Below are 24,615 nucleotides of genomic sequence, written 5' to 3' on the forward strand. Positions count from 1 at the left end.
ATACAATATAATAAATAAAAAACAAGCAAATTGAAATAGGACAAAACAACCAGACAAGAAAAAGCACAAGAAACACATATAGACACAGAAACACACTTGTTCACACACACAGGAATCCCCTAAAAAACACAAAACTGGAAGCCACAGTACAGATGGAAATGACCTATAGGTTTAAAAAAAAAATGTCCTGCTAACATCATGAGGCAAAGAAACTCCCCTGGTTCTCTTGAGTTCATTCTGTATTGGCCTTCCACTGCCAGGTAATAAAATCTTTTAAAATTATAATATTTAATATGAAGTACTATGTTATGATCACATGAATAGAAAGTCCCTAATAGAAAGGATAGTGCTCATATTAACAATACAGTAATAAAAATTTCACATTAGAAATAGAAGGAGCTAGCTAAAACTGCTAAAGATATTTAATAGATGTAAAAATAAGCATTGCTGTCATTGCAGCAGTCTTGGGGGTAGACAGGCAGCAGGTATGGGTGCTGTGGGGTTTGTCGAGAAGGAGGAGCGAAGGACAGGCGGGGCCCCGAAAGTGTGCAAAAGCTTAAGACCGAGTGCGCTAACTTCTCCGTGGAGGGCGTGCAGCGATCCAAAGGGAAATAGGTAAATGCTCACGAGGACAGACTCTCCGAATCACAGGAGTCCAGACCAAAGTGTGCTGTGCCTGGGATACCAGCGGCACCGTGGTCAGCTTTACCCAGGGCCGGTGCGTTTGTAGTGAGGTCACTTCCCCACGTGGGTGACCGTGGGGTCGACAGCAGCGAGGTGTTGGTGTGTTTGCGATTGGTCCTAAGAAATCAACTTCAAGAGTGGAAAGCGGGCGTCACCCTGGTGTTGTACATGGTAACCCTGCGCTCGGGCAGAGGGACCACTGAACGTGCTTCTCTGAAGAGCGTGCTTGGGCTCCCTAACTTGTCCTGTGCAGGGCTGCTCGGGTTAAGTCGCTGTTAGCTGTGTCGGGGAGCTGTGATCACACAAGTCCTTGTGTATCTCCAGACTTCCCAGTCACCAGTGAACAGGGCACAGCTGAAATGGAGAGGAAATGTGTGCCATTTCGTTGCTGTTCGTTACCACCAGGCTACACAGAGCCATTGGGTGGAGTCACAGGGAAGAGTGCAGGCGGGTGAATCTATGGGCTGCTGTGTTAATGACGGATTGTTCTTTCCCTGACCCTAAAAAGAAAATTTGAATTTGTTTTGAATTTTTTCAGGCTTGTTACTACCAGATTCAGCGTGAGAAGCTTAACTAGGTCACCTGCTGGCTTGAGAGCTGGATTATCTCTGTGGAGGCTGCCGCACCACCTGGAGTCGCCGGGTGGTGGCAGAGAACCGTGTTGAAACTGGAATGGACTGTGTGTTATTTCTGAGCCTTACTAATAATTAGAGCCCTGAGTATAGTTCAAGTGGAGAGCGGAAAAGGAACTAGGAATCCGCTTAGCCAGTGTGCTGAGATCCACACACCTCCTTAGAAGAGGAAACCGGTTACCCCTTTCCTATAGGGAAATGTCTCCCTCGGCTCCATGATGTTGCAGGGAAATTTCCCAAGAAAGCTGCTCACGTGAAAGAAGTTACTGGCCGTTCCTAAGTTATTGGTTTGTCCGGATCCATTCGCGGTTTACCCTCATCCCCCGGCAAGGAGTGGGCTGTACTTGAGACTGAAGCAGCCGTACCTTGCCTTCCAGGATCCCTTCCAGCCACATGTGCAGCATGCTGCTTCTCTGGGGGAAGAGGAAGAATTTCTAAACTGCAGCTTTAGGCTTTGATAAGCCCCTCCCCGGGTATTGGTGCTGGGAGAGGTCCCATGTGGGGACCCCACATCCTGATCCTGACATGGAATGCATCCACATAGGAACCCCCACCCCCTGACTAGAAAGGACGTAGGGATACACTGGAGTCCAAACCCTGATGCGAGCTGCTACAGAGTCCACTGGTCCCAGGAGGCCTGCGCGGGCTCTGTGTGGAGAAGGAAGGAAGCAGGGAACTGCAAGGGTCCCCAGCCCAGCGTGTGGCCTTCCCTGTACCTCACCCTCAACTCAGAAGGGAAGAAAGGAAAAACACACTTTGGCTGCCCCCACCTCAGCAGTATTGTGACCCCACCACGTTTCCACTGTTTGCTCTTCTACAAACCCCCTGGTTGACACTGTAGCGGTTAACGCGTGTGGTTTGGGTAACACAGGTGCTCCCGTCTCATCTGCTGTGCTCCCTGGTGAGCCGTGTCCTGCTGCATGTGAGATGACTCAGCAGGCATCAATTACCTTCGAAAAGGATCATGATTTCCGAGTTACTTTATAATCAAGACAAGTGTTTGTTAAAATACTGTTTTGGGATGTTGGCTGTAATGTAACAGCAGTTTTCATAATAAAAGACATCTCTATGAAGTCGTCCCGTGACTGTTCGAAATGGTGCAGGGCAGGCTATAAACATTTAAAGGGTGGTCAGCCTCACTTTAACTGCAGCCAACTTGCTGACACAGAACAACTCTGACCCTAGGACCCAAGGAGGAGAGTCTTAAGGGGAATCTGTTTCCCTGAATAAAAGACATTTGGTAGTTAGTTATCTTTGTCTTTAGGGGAGGGTAGAGAGGATCGGAGACTGTTCCCACCTTTCTGTTTGCTGCCTTCTGCCAGAATGAGCCCGCACCCTGTGGGAAGGGACCAGTGCGCACTCCCTCCTGGGGATTTCCCTTTTGGTTTTTGACCTTGTGGATCAACACGCAGAGGCCACATTTGGCTAGTAAAGACAAGGTAGTTCAACATGTAGCTCCTTGAGGAAGAGGATGGGATCACTGTGGAAATGAGTGAAAACTCAGAGAATGGAACCAGAGAAGCCCTCAGATGGCAGCGTGCCCTCCGATACCACATTGCAGCTCCGTCCAGTTCAGTCTTGTGAAGCAGTCAGGCTGCTAGGGCTCCTCCTAACCGCTAGGGCTCCTCCCATGTAACTCATGAAAAGATCCCAATGGATGCTCACAGAGGCGCTCACAGGCTCATGTCAATCCCAGGCCTCCCCAGCTGAGGTTCGCTCTGTATCCAAGCTGGGACTGCTCGCCCCTGCTCTTTCTTGCCAGATGCCCCTTCAGAGCAGAGATCTGCATTAAGACTTGAAAAAAATAAAAGTATCTGGAACACAACCTAAATGCCCCTCGATAGAAGAATGGATAAGGAAAATGTAGTACATTTACACAGCGGAGTACTACACAGCAGAAAAAAAATAACGACAGCTTGAATTTTGCAGGCAAATGGGTGGAGCTAGAAAACGTATTAAGTGAGGTAACCAAGGCACAGAAAGACAATTATCACATGTACTCACTCATAGGTGATTTTTAAACATAAAGCAAAGAAAGCCAGCCTACAAACCACAATCCCAGAGAACTTAGACAACAATGTGAACATTAAGAGAGACGTACATATATCTAATCTACATCGGAAGTAGAGAAAGACAGGATCTCCTCAATAAATTGGGAGCATGGGGACCTTGGGGGAGGGCTGGAGGGGAGAGGGGAGCAGAGAAAAATGTAGAGATCAATTTTTAAAAAGTTTAAAGGAAAAAAAACTCGGATGTAGTGGCACACGTTTGTAATCCAGCCCTTGGGGAAAAAAGGCGGGGACAGGAGGATGAGGAATCCAAAATTAGCCTTGGTTACACACACACACACACACGTGCGCGCGCTTGCGCGCGCGCGCACACAGAGTAACCAAGGCCACCTGGGCTACAGGAGACCCATCTCTCCCTCCCCCCCCCAAAAAAAGATACCACTATCCTGAACCGGTGAGCAGAAATACCAGCGGCTCGGAGCGGGGTGTGGTAGCAGGGTGAGAGAAAACCTCGGTGAGGTAGAGGATAAAGCAAGGGTAGGAAGGATTGGGGGGGGGGAGGCTTAGAGCCAGTGAGTCACTGGCTAGGCTGCAAGGTCAGGATTAAATCCGAGGACGTGCAGGGTCTTTATCCAGAACTTCCAGGTGACTCTGGCAGCTGACAGCCGCCTGGGGTTCCTGATTGCTTTCCTCTTGACACTGCGTGTTTCCGTCCTCGCAGGTAAGAGACTGGCTAGACGGCTTGCAATCCTGCATTTCCCGAAGGTACCACCAGCAGCCGTTTAGCAGAATCTTGGGTAGTCGGTTTCCAAGTGGTTGATTCTCAGACACCTCAGGTTACACAGTGAGTTATCACAGACTTCAAGAGAAACACTGTGTTTGTCTCCTTCTTCCCTGGGGCCCTTTGATGCAGAGGAAGCCAGCAGGCCCTTGCTCATGCTTACATGTTTGTCCAGGATCTCCATGTTGGAAAGTAGTTTGGAAAACACGCATAATGTGTAGGAGGTCAGAACTTTGAGTAGCAATAGTGTGTCTATTAAAGTGGACAGAAATGCCGACTTAAAATATTTTAATTACATTTATTTGTGTGTGTGCACGCGCGCATGCGCGCGCTCACAGAAGTGTTTGTGGGGGCCCTAGTGCCGCAGAGTGTTTGTGAAAGTCAGAGAACAACTTTTGGGAGACAGTTCTCTCCTGCTTTGTGGGTGCAGGGTCATCAGGCTTGGCAGCAGGTGCCTTCCCCTGCTGAGCCACTTCAAAGCCCCAAAGCTGACTTTTAGGGTAATTCTCAAGTTCCAGGTATTCATAAGGATCACTTGCTTGATAAAATAGCATTTAATGGCTTTTTCATAGTCCCTGTCTCTTTAACCTATAAATTACACCTGTCTAGAATCCTTCATTCTGGGGAAACTTAAACCAAGGCACTTATATACATAAAGTTAGTTTTTAAATCCACATAATAACCTACCAGTAATAAAAAGAACAAGTTAAAGAAAGAAAGCAAAGCTGGGTATATAGCTTGATAGCATGCTTGCCTAGGGTATGTGACGTCTACGGTTCAACCCCCAGCACTACGTAAACCAGGTGTGGTCACACACCTGTAATCCCAGCCCTTGAGACGGGGAGGCAGGAGGAATTTTAAAAATCATCTGGTTTTCCTTAGGTCCCTAGCGAGTTTGAGGCCAGCATGGGCTACCTGGGACCCTGCTTCAAAACAAAAGAAACCAATGAACCAACAACAACAAAGCTGAACTATTTGATCATAAAATGTGTATTTCAATGTGTGGATGTGGAACATCACCTTTAACACCCAGTGGAAACCACACAAATCCCTGGAAGGATGTAGCAGTTACAGATGCCATCCAAGAGTGGTGTGTTGTAGTGATTGTCTGGTTGCGCGCAGGAGTACCATTGATGAATTGATTTTCTGATTTGGTGGACTATTAGGTAAGATGTAATGTGGAACGAACTAAATTAATTCTTCAATCATGGTGGTAGCATTTGCCCAAATTTAATGCATTTCAAAATTGCAAACTATTTTGTGTTTATGAAGAAAGCTGAGTTCTAAGCTCAGATCATGCTAGGGTTGGTTTGGGTTTGTTTCTCCAGTGACATGTGAGTTCAATGAGATGTTGCCAGTTCTGCGGGCACCGTGATTGTCTTAGTTACGGTTTCTGTAGCTGTGAGGAGACACCATGGTCACAGCATGGTCACAGGTCTCTTCCTGATGAAGACATTTCATTGTGGTGGCTGTTATAAAGGCTTTATAACAGGTACACACCTTAGAGCTACTCCTCAGGGTCCTCCATGGTTGCTGAGGGTCACATTTTTCTTTTGCTGTTTAGCACAGGGCCTGCCAGACTCCAGAAGATTCTGTGAGCTGAGAAATCTGTAGGAAGACAAGCCTACCTTGACCTGAGCAGCTAGGCTGTTGATTCCAGCGATTCTGTCCACTGTCTGGTGATCTTCAGTTTAGATGAAAGTCAGTTTTGCCCAGTGGTCAGCCCAACTGAGTGCGAGGCTCTCCAATCACTCCAATACGTTGGACACACGGAGAGTCCAGTTTGTAAACCTGTGTAAGAATCAGGGCTCTTTGCTTTTACATACAGGACTCAGTCTTCTAGTTGGTTTTGGGGGGACTCCGTGATCTGGGCACAACAGTGGCATGCAGGCACAATACTGGAGAAGTAGCTGAGAATCCTACATCTCGCAGGCAACAAGAAGTGGTCTCAGTTCCTGGGCAGTATCTTGAGCATATATGTGACCTCAAAGCCCACCTTCACAGTGACACACTTCCTCCAGAAAGGCCACTCTCTTCGGGGGGCCATTTCCTGTCAAACCCCTGCCGTGACAGTTTATCATGTAGAACTACTTCTAAACCTTTGTCCTTGTTTTCTTAACCCTTTCATCACCCTGCTGGCTGAAATGCAGAAGTGATAGCTGGAAGTCATGCCGCCATCTTGGAGCAGATAGACAAGAGCCATATGCACCCCGGGGTGGGATAGTGAGCTGGTGGGACCCCATTACCTCAGTACTTTATAGATTGAGGCTGGTCTTCCAAGTCTGAGTTGTCTCTGTTTCCCAATTGTCGAATAAGTAACGCAGGAACTTCTATCCTGCTAGGCCACATTATTGTGGATTTTTGTTTTGTGAGAGTAAATATATCTAAAGCAATGTTGTTTAAAAAAATACGTTGAATTGAGCTGCTCAGGCTAGAGAATGGCTCAGAGGTTAAGAGCACTGGCTGCTCTTCCAGGGGTCCTGAGTTAAATTCCCAGCAACCACATGGTTGCCCACAACCATCTGTAATGAGATCTGGTGCCCTGTTCTGGTTGGCAGGCATATGTGCAGGCAGAACACTGTATACATCAGAAATAAATAAATCTTTAAAAAATATATAAATTAAGCAGTTCAAATCGGTTGTTAAAGATGAGTATTGAAACTAATGGGACTAAGATAAAATGAGTTGTGCCACATGTTCGAACCTGCACAAACTCTACGGGGGACTGTTGTCTAGGACCATTAGACAAGTTATAGGGTAAACCAGGAAAACTGTTGCCCGAGGCGGAGAGTCAAGCCACTGTTACGTTGTCTCTAGGTTAGAAGATTGTGCCAGGACAGCTATCTGCGTCGCAGTATTCAGTTCCGTCTTCTAGCGGGAATTCTGCAACTGCTCAGTGAGATCAGTGAAGAACTCCAAAGTGTGGTGGACAGAGGGAGCGTCAGTGTGCACTCAAGACAGGGAGTCCCTCTGAGCTCTCAACAGTGGGTCGTTCACCTAGGATGAGTTACCCAAGGGATGGGAAGCAAGGAGGCAGGATATGACTTGTCAGTTGTTGGGAAAGATGATGGGACTGTGAGACAGCTCAGTGCATAGCCCTCGCCACCAAGGTTGACAAGCTGAGATTGGTCCCCACGACCCATGTGATGGAGGAAGAGAACTGACCCCTGCACCTTGTCCTCTGACTTCTAAACCAGAGCTGAGCCATGCACATATGTGTGTGTGAGTGTGTGTGTGTGCATGCGCGTGTTTAAACATAGTTTAAAAGAATTTTAGAAAAGATGGATGAGGGGAGTGTTTATGGAATACTGGTTTTCTCTTCCACACGGTAGCAGCTGACTGGAGAGGAAGTGTCACAGGGAAAGGCCTGTTTTACTTGATGTGGACCCCAGTATGTGTGGTCTAGTACATGGCTTACAGAACAACTGTGGTTGAAAATACACTTCAGTGCACTGAGCACTGTGTTGCCCGTGTGGCCAAGTGACAATATGCTGCTTGTCAGTATGTTTCCTGTTTCTGACTTCCAAGTGCCAGCAGGGAGGATGAGACAGTCAGACCGAGGAGCGGAGCTGGCCGACAAGGAGGGGACACTTTCCACAGTACCCAGCCCTGAGAATGGTATGTGTTATCAGAATTCCTTTTCTAGGCGAGAGAAGACTTATAGTAATATCTGAGTATGCAATCAAGTACACAGGGATGCTCGCTGTGACCCTCCCCGGGGCTTATTCTGCACCTTTGCCCGCCAGCACTACTGTTGATAACCGCGAGAGCAACTGTCAGAAGACAGACAATTGCCATGGGAGAGTCAGAACCCCGCCACGCCACACTGTTTTATATAAATTCAGAACTGGGTCAGTTGTTCACACGCAGAGTAACACTTCAAAGATTTTTGGTTTTATCGTGAAAATACATGAAAATATTGAGGATTTCCTACGTATGTAGTTCCTTTACTCGGCAGCCTAGATGGGGCTGGTGAGATTGCTCTGTGAGTCAAGCTGTTTGTCATCAGAGCTGGCGGCCTGAGTTGGAGAGAATGAACTCCCTCAAATTGTCCCCTGACCTCCATAGATGCACACACACATACACCCTCACCTTCACAGATGCACACACACACCCTGACTTCCACAGATGCACACACATGCACACACACACCCTGACCACCACAGATGCACACACATGCACGCACACATTCTGACCTCCACAGATGCACACACACGTGCACTCACACACGCATGAACACATACACACCCTGACCTCCACAGATGCACACACACACACACCCTGACTTCCACAGATGCAGACACATGTGCACACACACACACACACCCTGACCTCCACAGATGCACACACATGCGCACACACTCACACACACACCCTGAACTCCACAGATGCACGCACGCGTGCGCATGCACACACACACACACACGATAAACAAGTAAATAAACGTGAAAATGTTGTAGTGGGCGGGCCAGCCGGATGGCTCAGTACTTGCTGCTGAGACTGAGGGTGTGAATTCAGTCCTTGGGACCCGCATGGTCTAACAAGAGACCTGGTTCCTACAAGTTATACTCCAGTTTCCACGCAAATGCTATGGCATTCGTGCCCCCTGCCTTACACAAACAAATAAATAATAAATAAATAACTCAATGTAATTTTAAAACTTTAAAGTCTAATGGGAGAGGTTTTCAGTAACATTTTCAATAAGTATTTTCAGAAAGGGCGCAAATCAACAACTGTGTTTGATTACAGAGAGAAGGTCCAGAAGACATCTGGATGGCTTAGGGTTCAATTCCTGTCTGGTCAGGGGTTAGAGGGGAACGTGATTGCGTTATTCTCACGGGATCGCGTGTCTATACGTTGCCACCATTTTATCTGATGTTAGTCTCAGCCCTATGCAAAGCTAGCTTTGCAGTTTGCCAAAAGGAATTTTTTTTCACACAGTCACATGGTCTTCTGAAATTTACAGCCTAGATGATGGGATAGGGCCTGGAGCCACCAGGCCTTCAATCCAGTGTTGTTCCCAACACAGTGTCTGGCAAGCCCAGCGTTGTGAGCAGCTTCAGTGGTCACAACGTCTTCCTTGCTGCCTCTACCCACCTGCTGGCCTCTGTCCTCCTCCCCTAGGCCTCTCTGGAATCCTGAGGCTCCTCCTACAGGAGCTGAGTCTTTTCTACAGCCGAGATGTGAATGGCGTGTATCTCTTGTATGACCTCCTCCACTCGCCGTGGCTGCAGGCTCTGCTAAAGGTGAGTGTGGAGCCTTTGCTTGTTCTGGCTGGCAAAAGCCGATGCCTTGGTCGGTTCAGGTTGCTGGAAAAGCGTGCCGAAAGTGTTGGTTTAGGTATTTGCTTTTTTAAAGTAAAACTGCATCTTCTTTGTTTTGCATACTTTTAATTTCAGAGCAAAAGCAAAACTAAAAACAAACAGCAGCAGCAGCAGCAAAAATCTCCATAAAACCTCAATACACAACACTTGACCTTGCTGTCAGGGGAGGGGAGGATTTTCCTGTTTTAAGAAACAAGGACAGGAAAAAAGAAATAGGGGAAGAACCAGATGGATGAAGGCCAGTCATGGCTGCTGGAGGAGTCATAGGAAAAACAAGGCAAAGCCGGCTGTCTTCCCAGGGGGGACTCTAATCTGCTTCCATGACAGACTCCCCATAACACACACTTTTAATCCCAGTAGCCACACTAGTTGTCATAAAAACAGGGCGGTGCACGCTTTCAATCCCGGAACTAAAGGAAAGAGACAGCTCTCAGACACAGTCTCATTCTGAGATTCCTGGAGGCAAGATCGCCATTTTGGACTGCAGGGAAGTAAGAGCCAGTGGCTGGCTGCTTTCCTTTTCTGACCTTCAGGTCGAACCCCAACTTCTCTCTCTGAGTTTTACTAATCATGGCTTTGATTCTCAGCATCCTCACCTAGGAGGCCAGTATCTGGGAGCCAACTGTGGTCCATGGTTGGAGTTGTTCTGAGGATCCGCAAGTGGGAAGCCAAGAAGCAAAATGTAGCTCTTAACAGCAGTGCCATGGGGTCCTTGAGAGCCTTGTTTTTGACAGTCCCGGTCAGCTGCTGCAGGATCTCCACAACCGGGTGGTCCGGGTTGATTTCCAAGTCCTTTTTGACCATGATGTAGCCCCCTGATAGAGCTATCTCACAGTGCCTGGGCCTTCGTGAACTGCTCTGTGTTTGCTGGCCAGCACAGGTGCTCTTCATAATGTAGCAGAGTGAAGACACGTGCCTATGGGAGACCGTTGCCTTCTCCACCTTCTTGTCAAAGATCTCCTTCGTGATCTTGCAGAGATTCTCAAAACTTGATTTACTCTCTTCCATGTCCTTCTGGTAGCTCTAGACCATCTTGGTCCACAGAGACCAGGCTCTTCCCATCCCCTCCTTGAGCTGATGCAGCCATACTCGTCAAGAGGACATCTGCTTCCCCACATACTCAGTGAAGGTGGCCACCCATTCTTTGTTGTCAGCATTGATGTAGTGGATGGACTTCCATGTCCAGGTCATGTCAAGCATGTACTCTGACATGGGAGTACATGTAATTTTAAGTTTCAAGAACTCAAGGCCCTTGTTCTGAATGTTTTGTGGATGACTTTCAAGATGATTTTGCTCATTTTGAACATTGTTTTGGAGATACTCAAAGGCAGGTCCTCAGAATCAGCCATGCCCCAGATAAAGTTGAGTTACTTGGGTATCACCTCATCATAACTGCCCACGATGAACACACAACAGGCATATTTTGATGTTGCTCCTCTTGCTCTCAAAGGGGTCAAAGGGAGCACGCCAAAGAATAAATAGCAATGTCCTTTCTTTATTGTCCCCAACTTATTTTTCAGAGGTCCCCAAGATGAGAAACCAGTGACCACAATGACCACCAGCAACTCCATATCATCTCCCCACAATCCTTGATCCTTAAGGCCAACTCTGGACAAATAAAAAATGCTTTTATGAAAAGCCACTTCTGGCTGGGTGTGGTGTTGAACGCCTTTAGCCCCAGCACGTGGGAGGCAGAAGCAGAAGTCTCTGTGAGGCAGCCTTACCTACGTAGCAAGTTTCAGGCAGTAAGGAATACACAGTAAAACCCTGTCTCAAGAAACAAAACTTCCTCTTGTGTTAAAATCAGGAACTAAAACATCCACGGATGTGGTTGACACTCTTACTGTTTCCTTACCCTGATAGAATCTTTTACAATTTGATTAAAATTTGTGCACCATATAGAGTAAATGTCCTGAACAAGTTTTCTGAGGAAGGATCCTTTTGAAGTTATTTTGGGGATATGGGTGTTTCTTCCAAATAGGCATGAATATAGTCAGCCTTAGGATACGTGCTAAGGTGATAGCCTTTAAAATTGAAGCGGTCACAGCTTCTGAATGACCAAAGATGAACATCACTTGTTTTAAATCACTGGATTCTGGCTCTCACAAGCTGAAGCCTTAGCTGGCCGGGAACTCAGTATATAGACCATGCCTAGGAAGCACTTACCCCTAATATCCCCCCAACACACACACATACATATACATAAACACACACACAAGCGTGTGCACACAAACACATACACACACAAGCGTGTGCGCACACACCCCCTCCAGGGCCTGGAGTTTGGGTTTCATTACGAATGCCCCCCAGGCTCACCATCTTTGGTGAGCATGGATTCTTTGTGCTGAGTGCTCCCAGGCCCACTCCCACACACATTTGAGTACCAGCAGCCCTACAGTTCAGCAAGAAGCCTGCTCATCACAGATATAGACAGAGGCTAAGCTGCCTCTTGGACCTCTTTTCTCCATCTGCAAGAGAAATCTGACTCCAGAATAAGATGATGGGAATCACTTCGAATCCGGGTGAGCTTTGCTTACCCAGCCTGACTCCTCATCCAGTTCGGGGGGTGGGGGGGAAAGAATCCTCCATGGATCAGGGGAGGTGAAGCTGGAATTTGCACAAATGAATTCGCGCTGGAGAATTGCCTGAGGAAGGAGACCTGAACAACTTCAAAGTTCCACACCGAGCAGGGACGAGCACATTCTTAATGTCTGGCTCCTTATCTGGAACCCTTGGTGGGTTGTGAGTCACACAGTTTGTGCCCAGCAACTGTTGCAAGGAAGGAGGCCTATTTGTTCATCCTGACAGCCTAGAACCAAAATAACCACACAGAAACTGTATTAATTAAATCACTGCTTGGCCCATTAGCTCTAACTTCTTATTGGCTAACTCTTACATCTTAATTTAACCCATCTCCATTAATCTGTGATCACCACGAGGTCGTGGCCTACCAGCCAAATTCTGGCACGTCTATCTCCGGCTGCAGATCCATGGCGTCTCTCTGACTCCGCCTTTCTTTCTCCCAACATTCAGTTCATCCCTCCCCACCAACCTAAGTTCTGCCCTATAAACAGGCCAAGGCAGTTTCTTTATTCATTAATGGTACTCACAGCACACAGAGGGGACTCCCACATCACCACACAGAGGTCCTAAGGGGTCTCAACCCCATAGATTTTCTTGGAGAAGCTTCCTGTTGGTGTCAGCACCAGGCATCTTTTCTTGCCCCCCTCACCTTAACAAGGGAAATATTTGCGTACTTTTTATCAGTGAAATGCCCCTGGTCTATCAGTCTCCTGGAGGCAGCCAGGAGTGAGGCCCCTGAAACCCTGGGACCTCCACCCAGCCGCTGGAGTCACTCAGTGTCACGTGTTCAGGTGTGAGCACAGCCACCTTGGCTGTTTCTTCCTTTGAGACCTTTACTCTAAAATGTCCCCGGTCACGTCTCAGGATCAGGGTCACTCTCATGCTTTTTCCCTTCTGCAGGTCTATGACTGCCTTCAGAAGTTCAAAGAACGGAAACTGCTTCCCATGACAACTCACGCACAGACCTTATGCTGTGAGGTAAGGTGGCTCTACCCAGAAACCTGTAGAACCTTTGCTGCTGATGTCCTCTGGCCTGGAGTGTTTGTTTAAAGGAATGGAGGTTTCTGTTGGGAGAACTTGATCAAGAAGCATGCATTTTAATAAATGGTCTTAACTGAGCTTAGTATAAGGTGTCCACTTTGTGTGACACCTGTGACCTGTGTGTGACGCCTGTGACCCGTGTGTGACACCTGTGACCCGTGTGTGACGCCTGTGACCCGTGTGTGACACCTGTGACCTGTGTGTGACACCTATGACCCGTGTGTGACGCCTGTGACCTGTGTGTGACACCTGTGACCTGTGTGTGACACCTGTGACCCGTGTGTGACACCTGTGACCTGCATGTGACACCTGTGACCCATGTGTGACATCTGTGACCCGTGTGTGATGCCTGTGACCCGTGTGTGACACCTGTGACCCGTGTGTGACACCTGTGACCTGCATGTGACACCTGTGACCTGTGTGTGACGCCTGTGACCCGTGTGTGACACCTGACCCGTGTGTGACGCCTGTGACCCGTGTGTGACACCTGTGACCCGTGTGTGACGCCTGTGACCCGTGTGTGACGCCTGTGACCCGTGTGTGACGCCTGTGACCCGTGTGTGACACCCGTGACCCGTGTGTGACACCTGTGACCTGTGTGTGACACCTGTGACCCGTGTGTGACACCTGTGACCTGCATGTGACACCTGACCCGTGTGTGACGCCTGTGACCCGTGTGTGACACCTGTGACCTGCATGTGACACCTGTGACCCGTGTGTGACACCTGACCCGTGTGTGACACCTGTGACCCGTGTGTGACACCTGTGACCCGTGTGTGACACCTGTGACCTGCATGTGACACCTGACCCGTGTGTGACGCCTGTGACCCGTGTGTGACGCCTGTGACCCGTGTGTGATGCCTATGACCCGTGTGTGACGCCTGTGACCCGTGTGTGACGCCTGTGACCTGTGTGCTTTATTTGGCCACATGCAGTGATACAGGGCTGCTGAGGATCCATCCTTTGAAGGAGACCACCATGCCCTCTGAGTGTGGCTTTACAATTCCTTCTAAGTCATTTCACATTGGCAGCGAGTATCGACATTGCTGATAAAATTATACACTCTCAAATAAAAATCATTGTCCCCATTTTCTACCCAAAGAATGGAACGTCTCATGAGACCGAGTGGCCTGAATTCTCGGGCCACCCGTAGCTCAGCTTCATCTGCCTGTAACGCCTTGACATTAGTCAAGAGCCCCTTTGTAACACCAGAGTTAAGGCCTTGCTACACAGGCTATCAGTGGTTTTAATCTACCTCAAGCCATGGCTTCTATCTGCTGTAGAAAAGTTGAATAACTAAGGAAAGACACCAGGGCCTGCCCTGGAGACCGAGAAGAAGGCTTCAGTAACAACGTCTCTTAGATGAACATGTGTTAACACATCTACTTTTCAGCCTGTGAGAAGTCAGCTAGGAGCTAAAGATTGTTGTTATTTATGTGTGTATATTTGTGTAAGTGGATGTTACATGTGTGTGGGTGACCTCAGAGGCCAGCTGGAGTTGCGGGCATTTGTGACTCACCTGAATGGATGCTGGGAACCAGGATTGAGTCCTCTTTAGAAGAGCAGCAAGCTCTCATAACCCCTAAGCCATCTCTCTAGCCCCAGGAGATGAAAATTTTAAGTATTTCACTTCATTTTGCCTTTGGGGAACAGGGTCTCATCTGTAGGCCAGGGTGCTCTGTGGCTCACTTTGTAGCTAAGCTAACTTCAAAGTTTAGGTGACCCTCATGTCTCTCAAGTGCTAGCATGTAGGTATAAGACACCTGGCTTAAAAATACTTTATATTGGCTAGGCGATGGTGGCACATGCCTTTAATCCCAGTACTCGGGAGGCAGAGGCAGGCAGATCTCTGTGAGTTCAAGACCAGCCTGGTCTACAAGAGCTAGTTTCAGGATAGCCAGGGCTGTTGCACATAGAACTCCTGTCTTGAAACCCCCACAAATACTTTATGCTGTATTTTTTCCACCACGAATCAGGTCTTGGAGCTACTACGCAAAGCCTCCAGTTCTCCTGAGATCCAAGAGCTAAGACAAGTCCTCCAGGCTCCGCACTGCAAGGTAAGCACTTGCTGAAATGGACAGAGTTTGCTCACCTGGCATGTGACAGAGATGGGGAGAGTAAATAAAAAGGATATAAAACATTATCTATGAATTATATATTCCCTTTCTGTACATGAGTGGCCAACAGATTATACTTGAAGATATGGGACTCACCTGTGATTGACTAATCATCCAGCCACTGCTATCGCATGTATGAGGGGGCACCCAGAACTTTCCAGGGTACCTTGTTCTCCCAAAAGGATGCTATCCCTGTAGAATTCTGGGCAGTCATCCAGGGTAGCTCCTGGTTATAAAGAAATAACCCCTATACTTTCTCTCCACATTGGGAAGATTTTGAGGTATGAAATTATTTGGGATATACATTTATCCGCATATTCATGTATGTGTCTTTGTGAGTTTATGGGCACCACATGTGTGCAGTTGCCTGCAGAGACCAGAAGGGGGCATCAGATCCTTTGAAACTGGAGTCACAGGCAATTATAAGATTTCTTTTTTTTTCTTTTTTTTATTTATTATGTATATAATATTCTGTCTGTGTGTATGTCTGCAGGCCAGAAGAGGGCACCAGACCTCATTACAGATGGTTGTAAGCCACCATGTGGTTGCTGGGAATTGAACTCAGGACCTTTGGAAGAGCAGGCAATGCTCTTAACCTCTGAGCCATCTCTCCAGCCCCCAATTATAAAATTTCTGATGTGAGTGCTGGGAGCAGAATCCAGGTCCACCAAAAGAGAACAAGCTTTTTATTAATCTGTTAACCTCTGAACCATCTCTCCAGCCCCTGAAAGAGGTCACTGTACGCTTTTTAGCCTCTGTATCCCCTGACCCCCTATCTATAAACAGGGAGAATTGAGTACACCTGACTATGACGGAATTTGCTTGGAATTGTGCATGACACATAGGTATGTTCATGATTGTATGTCTTATACAGCATCGGGTCACCATCTTTGAGACACACGTGTGCTGCATGTGACATTTGCTCAGCTTCCCCTTTCTCTTCCCAGGCTTTGCTCAGTGCCCATGATACAGTAGCTCAGAAGGACTTTGAGCCCCTTCTCCCCCCGCTGCCCGACAATATCCCTGACAGCGAAGAAGCCATGAGGATTGTTTGTTTGGTGAAAAACCAGCAGCCCCTGGTAAGGAGAACATTTTGTGTTTTGTTTAGGGTTGTGCCGGGATTCACAGTGATCTACGTCATATCTGATAGTTAACTCTAATGGCAGTTTTGTCTCAGTCACACACAGAGTGGAAATCGTGGCGTGATAGCCAGCGTAATTTTTCCTGTGGTTCAAACACACTGCTGGTCATGTTTTCAAGCCCAAAAGGTTTCTGTTTAGTGTTTTTCTTTTATGAGAAGACAAGATATAATATAGACTTTTGTGAAAGCAAGACATCTATGTTATATATTTTGTCTTCCGCATATTTTACTCAATTCTAATACACTGGCCTACATCTTTCTCTTCTACTAGTAGGAAGTGGGTAAGACATTAATTGATTCTCTACGGGCACTTCTTTCCATTAGGTTACAATCATGGACACTTAACTTTTAGAAGGTTCTAAATATTCTATGTCTGTGTATTGGATGAATACTGAGACCAAGGTCTGGTGGGCTTTCCTTTTAGATGTCATGATGTGGCCAATGGCCACAGAGCAATGGGGACCCCTTCCAGCTCTTAAGAAAATCCCTGTGCTGACTGAGAGAAGCTGTGTTGTGTTAGTTGTGTTAGTAAAGCCCAGGACCTCTGTGCTCTCTCTGCAGGGAGCTACCATCAAGCGCCATGAGCTAACGGGGGATATCCTGGTGGCCAGGGTCATCCATGGCGGGCTGGTGGAGAGGAGTGGTAAGCTGGGGTGGCACCGTGTAAGCAGACAAAGGGGACACTGGACTCTGTGATTTTTTTTCTTCCCAAAGCGAGAAGTCTCTTTGTGCACTTAGCTCAGAGCCTTCAGATGTTGCTTTGCTTGGCTGTGTAGTAAAGAAACCAAGGACGAATGTTTGAAGGGCTCCAGCCCCTTGTTCAGAAAGCCCCTACACACTAGGCTCCATGAGGTACAGTCTTGTTAACATTCTCAAGGAAACCAAACAAAGCTCTACCTCTGAGCTGTGACCTTGAACTCACTTGCTCCAGGCTTCTGGCTCCCCAATGCTGGCATTATAGACAAGTGTCACCACACCTAGTTCAAGACTTCCTCTCACCCCCAAGTTCCTCCACACTGGATCTTTTGAAGAATAGTGCATTCTTTTTTTTTTTTCAAATGTCATTTACTCACTACCCTGGTATCTTCAGTGTTCTTCCGACCGGTGTTTTGGTTCCATTTTACAACATCCGAGTAGAAAGAAAAGTACCAAATCACTCTTGGTGTGGGCCAAGAGGTGGAAAATGAGCCCTCACAGACAGTTATGGTGGCATAAGTCAGAGTAAACAGTTTTTCTTTTTATTTAAAATTTTCAAACGTGCTTGGGGTCATGAACTTATAATAGTGGCCTCTGTCTTATTCCCCCTCCTCTGTTTGTGCTTCTGTTCCCTAGGGCTGCTGTACGCTGGGGACAAACTGGTGGAAGTTAATGGTGTCTCCGTAGAGGGCCTGGACCCGGAGCAGGTGATCCACATCCTGGTAACTGCCGCTCTTGGTTGTGACTGACTTAGTGACATGCCAACCTCCGTGGTGTGTGTGCACTTAAGTCCCTCTGGGCAGCTTCCCGTCTTCAGCCCTGGACCTTATCTGTTGCCGTGCGACTCACCAAAATTCATGTTTAACTCCCAGAAGTCCTGGCAAAGGCTGGGACGCTTCCCTTCACACGCTTCTTCCCCATAGGATCAGCCGTCCCCCAACACACACACACAAGTCCCCCATTACCTGTGCTCAGTGGGAAACTGAGCCCAGGCTGAGTGAGGTTTCAGAGACCGTCTGCTCCTGGAGACGTCCCTCCCTCCCTAATACATTCATACAGCTTAAGCCTGGCTGTCATCTGTCTCTGAGCAGCTTTGGGTGGGGGTGGGGGGAGAGAGGAGTCACCAGATGTCGTCACGTGGGCAGGGATAATGTTTGTGTGTATCTGTTCCTGTTCCTTGGTGGCTGGTGCTGGGAGTTTCAGAAATCAAAGTGCTTCAAGGTGAGTCCCATGTCTGCATGCCTAAGCATAATCTCCAGTTCCCACTCTCACTTGTGAAGATCTTCCCCGTGTCAATAATTCAGCACGTTTCCCCCACAGAGGAATGGCAGTGCCCATTCCCCAGCCACAGCTCTCCCCAGATACGCACCCCCCCACACACCAGATACCCTTCAGGTCCACTCGGGGTTTTCACAGTGGTGGCTGAGAGACTGAAGTCGGAGTAATAAGATGAATATTTTGTAAGCTACTACCTCAGGATTCCATGCACCCTGGAAGGTTCCTCAAAGGGAATTTGAAGTGTATCCATCTTAGATTTCAATGGGCAGCTCTCTGCCTCGGCCTCCTAACTGGCTCCAGCTGTGGAGTGGCCGGGACGATGCTGGGGAAGCTGCCAGTAGTAAGAATGAGGTCTCGCTGATCTGAGGCACGTCATAGGGTTGGTAGCTCACATCAAGTGGGAGGGTTTCTTCTCCACTTCTAGTCTGGAAGCTTGTTCGCTCTCTGAGAAGACTCAGGGCAGCCCCTTAAACTTCCCATCAGGCCGGGGCAGCTGGCTTAGGAATGAGTGCCCGGGAAAAGCTCACTGAGTAGGAGAGATGGCAAAGACGCTGTCTTTTTCCCAAGGTGTGTGGGTGGGAGACCCCACTGAGTGAGGGTCCCGGGGAAAGGCCACCTCAGCGTGTGTCTCTGCAGCCGGTGACCCTGGTGCCCTGCCAAGAGGCAGATGGAGATAAATCGCTTCCCAGTTTCCATTTCTGGGTGGTACAGTTAGCTGTGGACCCCTGTGACGGTCGCTGTGGTGACTGCTGTCACAAGACCTGGACACAGTCAGATACTGCTCTGTCTTCTGCACCACGGAGTCAACACTTGGTCATTCATCCTCTTTGTCTTCCAGGCAATGTCTTGTGGTACGATCATGTTCAAGGTGGTGCCCGTGTCTGCCCCACCTGTGAGCAGCCAGAAGACGGTAAGAGCTTCTCGCGGCCTCCCACCCAATGGCGGTTACTGAGTGTGATGTATAACAGTCCTCCCCACTCTACTGTTTTGGACAAGGGCTCACGTTTCGAGATGTTTCTCAGTGCTTATGACCTGAAATAGAGGATGGGTAAAGGAACAGAGCAAAGGGAGTGAGACACCGTGCGATTAAGATGAAAATAGAAATATTTCAGAACTAAGGGATTCTCTTCTACAAAACACTTTAAAGTATTTTATTAGCATATATTAATGTATACAATAATGGGTTTCTCTGATATTTCATACAGTAATTTATAATGTGTTTCGACCATATTTAATCTATTTCAACACTCTCTCAATCCCCACTCCTGTTAATCTTTTCTATCTTCCCAGCTAGCGTCATTTTACCTTCATCTGTGTGTACGTGGCGTGTGTGTGTGTATGTGTCTGTGTGTCTCTGTGTGTGTGTACGTCTGTGTATCTGTGTCTCTCTGTGCGTATGTATGTCTGTGTGTACGTGTCTGTGTGTCTATGTGTCTCTGTGTGTGTACCTGTGTGTCTGTGTGTCACTGTGTGTGTTCATGTGTGTGTCTCTGTGTGTGTCTGTGTCTGTGTGTGTCTCTATGTATGTGTGTACATATCTGTGTGTCTATGTGTCTCTCTGTGTGTGCATGTGTGTGTCTATGTGTCTGTGTACCTGTGTCTGTCTGTCTGTATGTCTGTGTGTGTGCCTATGTATGTCTGTGTGTCTATGTGTCTGTGTGTGTTCATGTGTTTATGTGTGTACATGTCTGTGTGTCTTTGTGTGCCTCTGTGTAAGTGTACATGTCTGTGTCTCTATGTGTGTATGTGTGTATGTATCTGTGTGTCTGTACATGTCTATGTGTACGTGTCTGTGTATCTCTGTGCATGTGTGTCTCTATGTGTATATGCGTGTGTGTGTCAGGGAGATCAGTGTTGTTGTTAATTAACTGGAGAAAATGTCTCAATCTTCCCATCTACCACTGACTGTCCATAAATCTCGAGGTGGGGGTGGGACCGCGTGGGCCTTATCACAGGACGTCCACCTGGCCAGTCATGCAGGTGATCGCAGTGGCCACAAGTTCCAGAGAGCAGCAGCTACATCGTACCGTCAGTCAGAATCCACAGCCCTCTCCCCACTTCCTCTCATTCCTGCATTACTCCTGTGTCTTCTACAATGGTCTCTGAGCCATGGAGTGGAAAATATAGACCTTCTATCTATGGCTATTCACTCGCTAATCATCTAGTCTCGGTCTTCTGACCACTTAAGAGTCTTTGCAGTAACCGCTGGCCACTGCAAAAAGCAACGTCTCTGACCAGAGCTGGTCTATGGGTATCAGCATAGTTATTCGGAAAGTAACTTGATGGGCCCATCATGCCCATTTAGCAAGACATTATCAGTGGCTTCCTACGAGGGCCTCCCCAGCCGCAGACTTTGGGCTGTGTTTGCGGCACTGAAAGTAGATTCTCTGTGGAAGAGCATCACACCCAACTGGCTTGTCACCGTTGCACCAAAGAGCTCTCACTTTGCCAGGCTGGTTGGTATTTCTATATACAGGTCCACAGATAAGAACAGCTTGGTGACAGGCCCTCCTCAGCGGCCTGGGTAGCCCCTTCTAGTGCTCGCCAGCAGGGAGGAAGCTTTCAGCCTCGGTCCCGTCTGTTTTCTCCACGCCCTGTGACTGGGACGCCAACAGCACCCCTCCCCCTCCGGTGTTCAGTTTAGAAGAGTAGCTCTCTCTTACGGTGAGGGTAGAAAAGAAAGATGAGAGCAACAGGCAGAGGAGTAGGGGGCGATGGTTTTAAGTCGCGATGGTTTCTGGGCGAGCATTCTGCTGACCGTACCATTACGCACCTGCTGCCAGGTTCACGTGCGGGCCATGATTGATTACTGGCCTCAGGAGGATCCTGACATCCCTTGCGCAGATGCTGGGTTGCCTTTCCTGAAAGGAGACATTCTACAGATTGTGGACCAGAATGATGCCCTCTGGTGGCAGGCCCGGAAAATCTCAGACCTTGCCATCTGTGCCGGCCTAATTCCTTCTAACCAACTCCTGAAGAGGTAGGTAAGGGAGGTCAATCTCAGAATTAGGCCATCGGGCTGTGCTTGGGAGTCGAGTTTCTGAATGTCTGATAAAGACGCAAGCAAAATGGAAGAACATAGACACCAAAGTTTATAAACCAAACTGTCAGTTTATGGATAGACTTCCAGCTTCTTAAACGCTAAGGGGGACCAGGAGCATCATATCAGCTGGAAGGGACAGAGAAGCGCTCGTGAGACTAGATTAAACCTAAAACCATGCCTGTGGTCTGAATACCAACCCTATCCCCAATTCATGTGATGGAATGCAATTCCCAGAGCAGTAATACTAAAAGTCGAGGCCTTTAGGAGCTGATTGGGTCATGAAGTGAGATTAATGGATTATAGCATCTGCAGATTATTGAAACTGTGATGAAGGGGGTGTTGGCAGGAATAAGAGGTGTGAGAAATTGAAATCTTGCAGAATTGGCAGCTGTTGCACTGAGCGGCCCCAGGGTGTGGCAGTTGGAGGTAGGGGCAGAGGTAGAATGAGCCCAAAGCTGTTGGATAAAAGATCAAAGCCCCAAGAGGTATTAGAAAGGACATTTGCCTGCTTAAAACCGCCCAGAATTACAACTTCTGCTGAGCGCATAGGAGCAGCCAGGAAGAATGGGGATTGACATTCTAAGTGGAGAACTCTTAAAAGAAAGGAAGGTTGTTCTGGAAATGATGGTGGGAATTTGGTACAGCCGCTGACCCAGGCTCAGTGGATTAGGGCCACCCGTGGTGAGCCTGATGCCCCCGATTCAGTGAACTAGAGCCGCCCGTGGTGTGCCGGAGCCAGATGATGTCTTTCTGTGTCTTCTGAAGGCAGACTCAGCGTCACGGCCCCGAGAGAACCTGCCCTATGGAGTCAACCATTCTTTGCTTTCTTTCTGCCTAGGAAGCAGCGGGAATTCTGGTGGTCGCAGCCGTACCAGGCTCACACCTGCCTCAAGTCCACCCGACGTGAATGTGCGTACGCGAGTGCGCGCAGAGACCTCTGATTCGGCATGCATGCACTTCCGGGGAGGGGGCTCCTGATCTCAGCAGGGCCACCAGCCGAGGGATGGTACCACCCACAGTGAGCTGGGCCCTCCCACATCAATCATTAATCAAGACCTACCCCCCAACAGACTTGCCAGACCTATGGAGGAGGCATTTTCTCAACAGGAGTTCCTCCTCCCAGATAGGTGTAGGTTTAAGTTAACAAAAAACCAACCAGCACAAGTCAGACACTGCCTAAGTTTGAAGGCTGCTTGAGCCTTTCCCCCTGCAAATTCAAGTCCCCCAAGACCCCTGCATCTCTGTGGGTGTCACACCTGGACACATGCCTGTGGCTATGCAGTGCAAATCTCCGTTTGTGTCTTTTCTTTTTTAATGTTAAGGCTTATTTTCTTATTGTTAGTTTTTGTGTGTGTGTGGGGGGGGGGGGGGGGTGTTTCGCCTGCACGAATGTCTGTTCATCACACGCATGTACTGCCCCAGGAAGCCAGAAGAGGGTAGCAGAATCCTTGGGACTAGAGTGCCGGATAGTTGTTAGACCATGTGGGCGCTGGGAACCAAGCCTAGGTCCTCTGAAAGGGTAGCCAGTGCCCTTACTACCAAACCTTCTCATCAGCTCCTGCTTCTTGTCTTTTTTGTACTGTAGATTGGACCTAGGAGTTGATGCACACTAAATAAGACTCTCCCACTAGGTAACGTCTCCAGCCCCAGTGAGCTTACAAACGACCTAAGGCCTTCTTCATAAAGCCGCTGACAGTGGGAGACAGCGGCCCAGGAAGGATGACAGATGATTGAACCCTGTTGAGTGGTCCCGTCAGATTGGCCCTCTGGCAGCAGTATAAGGGTTAAGGCAGGGGAGAGATGGGACACAGACAAACATGAAGAACAGCAACACCAGTAACACAGATCTGCAAATGACGTGACTTCCCACTTACTACTTTCCAGTTTTTCAAGCCAACGATTATGTTTTTCCTTTAATTTTGTATTGAAAAAATATAATGAACACAAATTGGGTTTTTGTTTGTTTGTTTGTTTGTTTGTTGACAGTTTCTCATGCAACCCAAGCTGGCCTAGAACTGGCTATGTGGCTGAGGATGACTCTAACTCCTGGTCCTCCTGTCTCCTCCTCCCGGTGTTGGATTACAAGCGTGCACCCACTCAGCTCACAGAGAAAGCATTCCTGCAGGGCCTTCTCCTGGCGCTGTGACTTACCTTTCCTTTGCAGTCACGTGTCTGCGTGCTTACCACTTATACCACTTTCTTTTCTTAATTTCTCTCCAGAAGTATTTTCACAGCCTACTCTTCCTAGTGATGTTTTATTTTATCTTGGAAAAGTAACCGATATAGATTGATAGAATCCTTTAGTTCACCTTCCTGTCTCGTTCTGCAAAGGTTCATGAAGATGCTATTGCTTTCCAGTTACTCTCTGATAACTAGTGTGACCCTGGGTTGTTGTGAAATCTGCCCGTGGGCGCTAAGTGTGCTTTATAATGCTTTTTAGAAGTCCATGTAGAAAGCTGTTGGCCTGGCGCTGTTAGTGTTGGCGCCCAGCCCCGAGTCTGGGAACCGCAGGCCAGAGCCATTGACTCACAAGATCATATCTTTCAGGGAATGCTTTGGATGCTGCAGCATCCTGCCACTAAACTATTGGACCATTTCTCTGGGCTGTCATGCTTGATGCTGTGGTAAAGTTCTCTATCTCTCCTCTGTTTAACTCTTACCATGTGGAAACACGTGTCATGGCCAGGTTACTAGTAAAAAGGAACAGGCTATTTAATTAATCAAGGCTTTGAAAATTCTAGTCCTATGATAGATTATACATGATTAGTAAAAACTTGTTTACTATAGTGCATTTATTGTCATCCCTGGCTTGTGCCATTGTTCCTCCCTCCTTCCTTCCTTCCCTCCCTCCCTCCCTCTCCTTCCATCCCTCCCTCTCTCCTTCCCTCCCTCCTTCCCTACCTCCCTCTCCCTCCCTCCTTCCTTCCTTCCTTCCTTCCTTCCTTCCTTCCTTCCTTCCTTCCCTCTCTCCTTCGCTCCTTCCCTCCCTTCTTCCCTCTCCCTCCCTCTCTTCCTCCTTCCCTACCTCCCCCTCCTTCCTTCCCTCTCTCCTTTCCTCCCTCTTTCTTTCCTTTCCTCTTCCTTCCCTCCCTCCCTCCCTCTCTTCCCCCCTCCTTCCCTCTTCCTCCTTTCCTACCCCCCTCTCCTTCCTTCCTTCCTTCCCTCTCTCCTTCGCTCCTTCCCTCCCTCCTTCCCTCTCCCTCCCTCTCTTCCTCCTTCCCTACCTCCCCCTCCTTCCTTCCCTTTCTCCTTCCCTCCCTCTTTTTTTCCTTTCCTCTTCCCTCCC

At 48.2% G+C, this 24,615-nt stretch overlaps 2 protein-coding genes across 4 annotated transcripts in view; both read left to right on the forward strand.

Moving 5' to 3' along the window:
* Als2 (alsin Rho guanine nucleotide exchange factor ALS2) overlaps positions 1-2,381 on the forward strand; it is a 57,315-nt gene extending 54,934 nt beyond the window's left edge. For all 3 annotated transcript variants that reach the window (XM_057758869.1, XM_057758871.1, XM_057758870.1), the window contains exon 34: positions 1,223-2,381. In XM_057758869.1, the coding sequence (XP_057614852.1) occupies positions 1,223-1,261 (39 nt within the window). In that variant the 3' untranslated portion in view covers positions 1,262-2,381. The remainder of the gene's footprint in view (positions 1-1,222) is intronic.
* A 1,707-nt stretch (positions 2,382-4,088) lies between these two features.
* The window catches only part of Mpp4 (MAGUK p55 scaffold protein 4), a 34,529-nt gene continuing 14,002 nt past the window's right edge, over positions 4,089-24,615 (forward strand). Inside the window, exons 1-11 of the mRNA XM_057758872.1 lie at positions 4,089-4,169; positions 7,635-7,724; positions 9,231-9,352; positions 12,914-12,991; positions 15,031-15,111; positions 16,119-16,250; positions 16,874-16,955; positions 17,645-17,730; positions 19,125-19,196; positions 21,070-21,266; positions 22,168-22,232. Of these exons, the coding sequence (XP_057614855.1) occupies position 4,169; positions 7,635-7,724; positions 9,231-9,352; positions 12,914-12,991; positions 15,031-15,111; positions 16,119-16,250; positions 16,874-16,955; positions 17,645-17,730; positions 19,125-19,196; positions 21,070-21,266; positions 22,168-22,232 (1,006 nt within the window). The 5' untranslated portion in view covers positions 4,089-4,168. The remainder of the gene's footprint in view (positions 4,170-7,634; positions 7,725-9,230; positions 9,353-12,913; positions 12,992-15,030; positions 15,112-16,118; positions 16,251-16,873; positions 16,956-17,644; positions 17,731-19,124; positions 19,197-21,069; positions 21,267-22,167; positions 22,233-24,615) is intronic.

This window comes from Chionomys nivalis, chromosome 26 (genome assembly GCF_950005125.1).
Source record: "Chionomys nivalis chromosome 26, mChiNiv1.1, whole genome shotgun sequence".
Lineage (NCBI taxonomy): Eukaryota > Metazoa > Chordata > Mammalia > Rodentia > Cricetidae > Chionomys > Chionomys nivalis.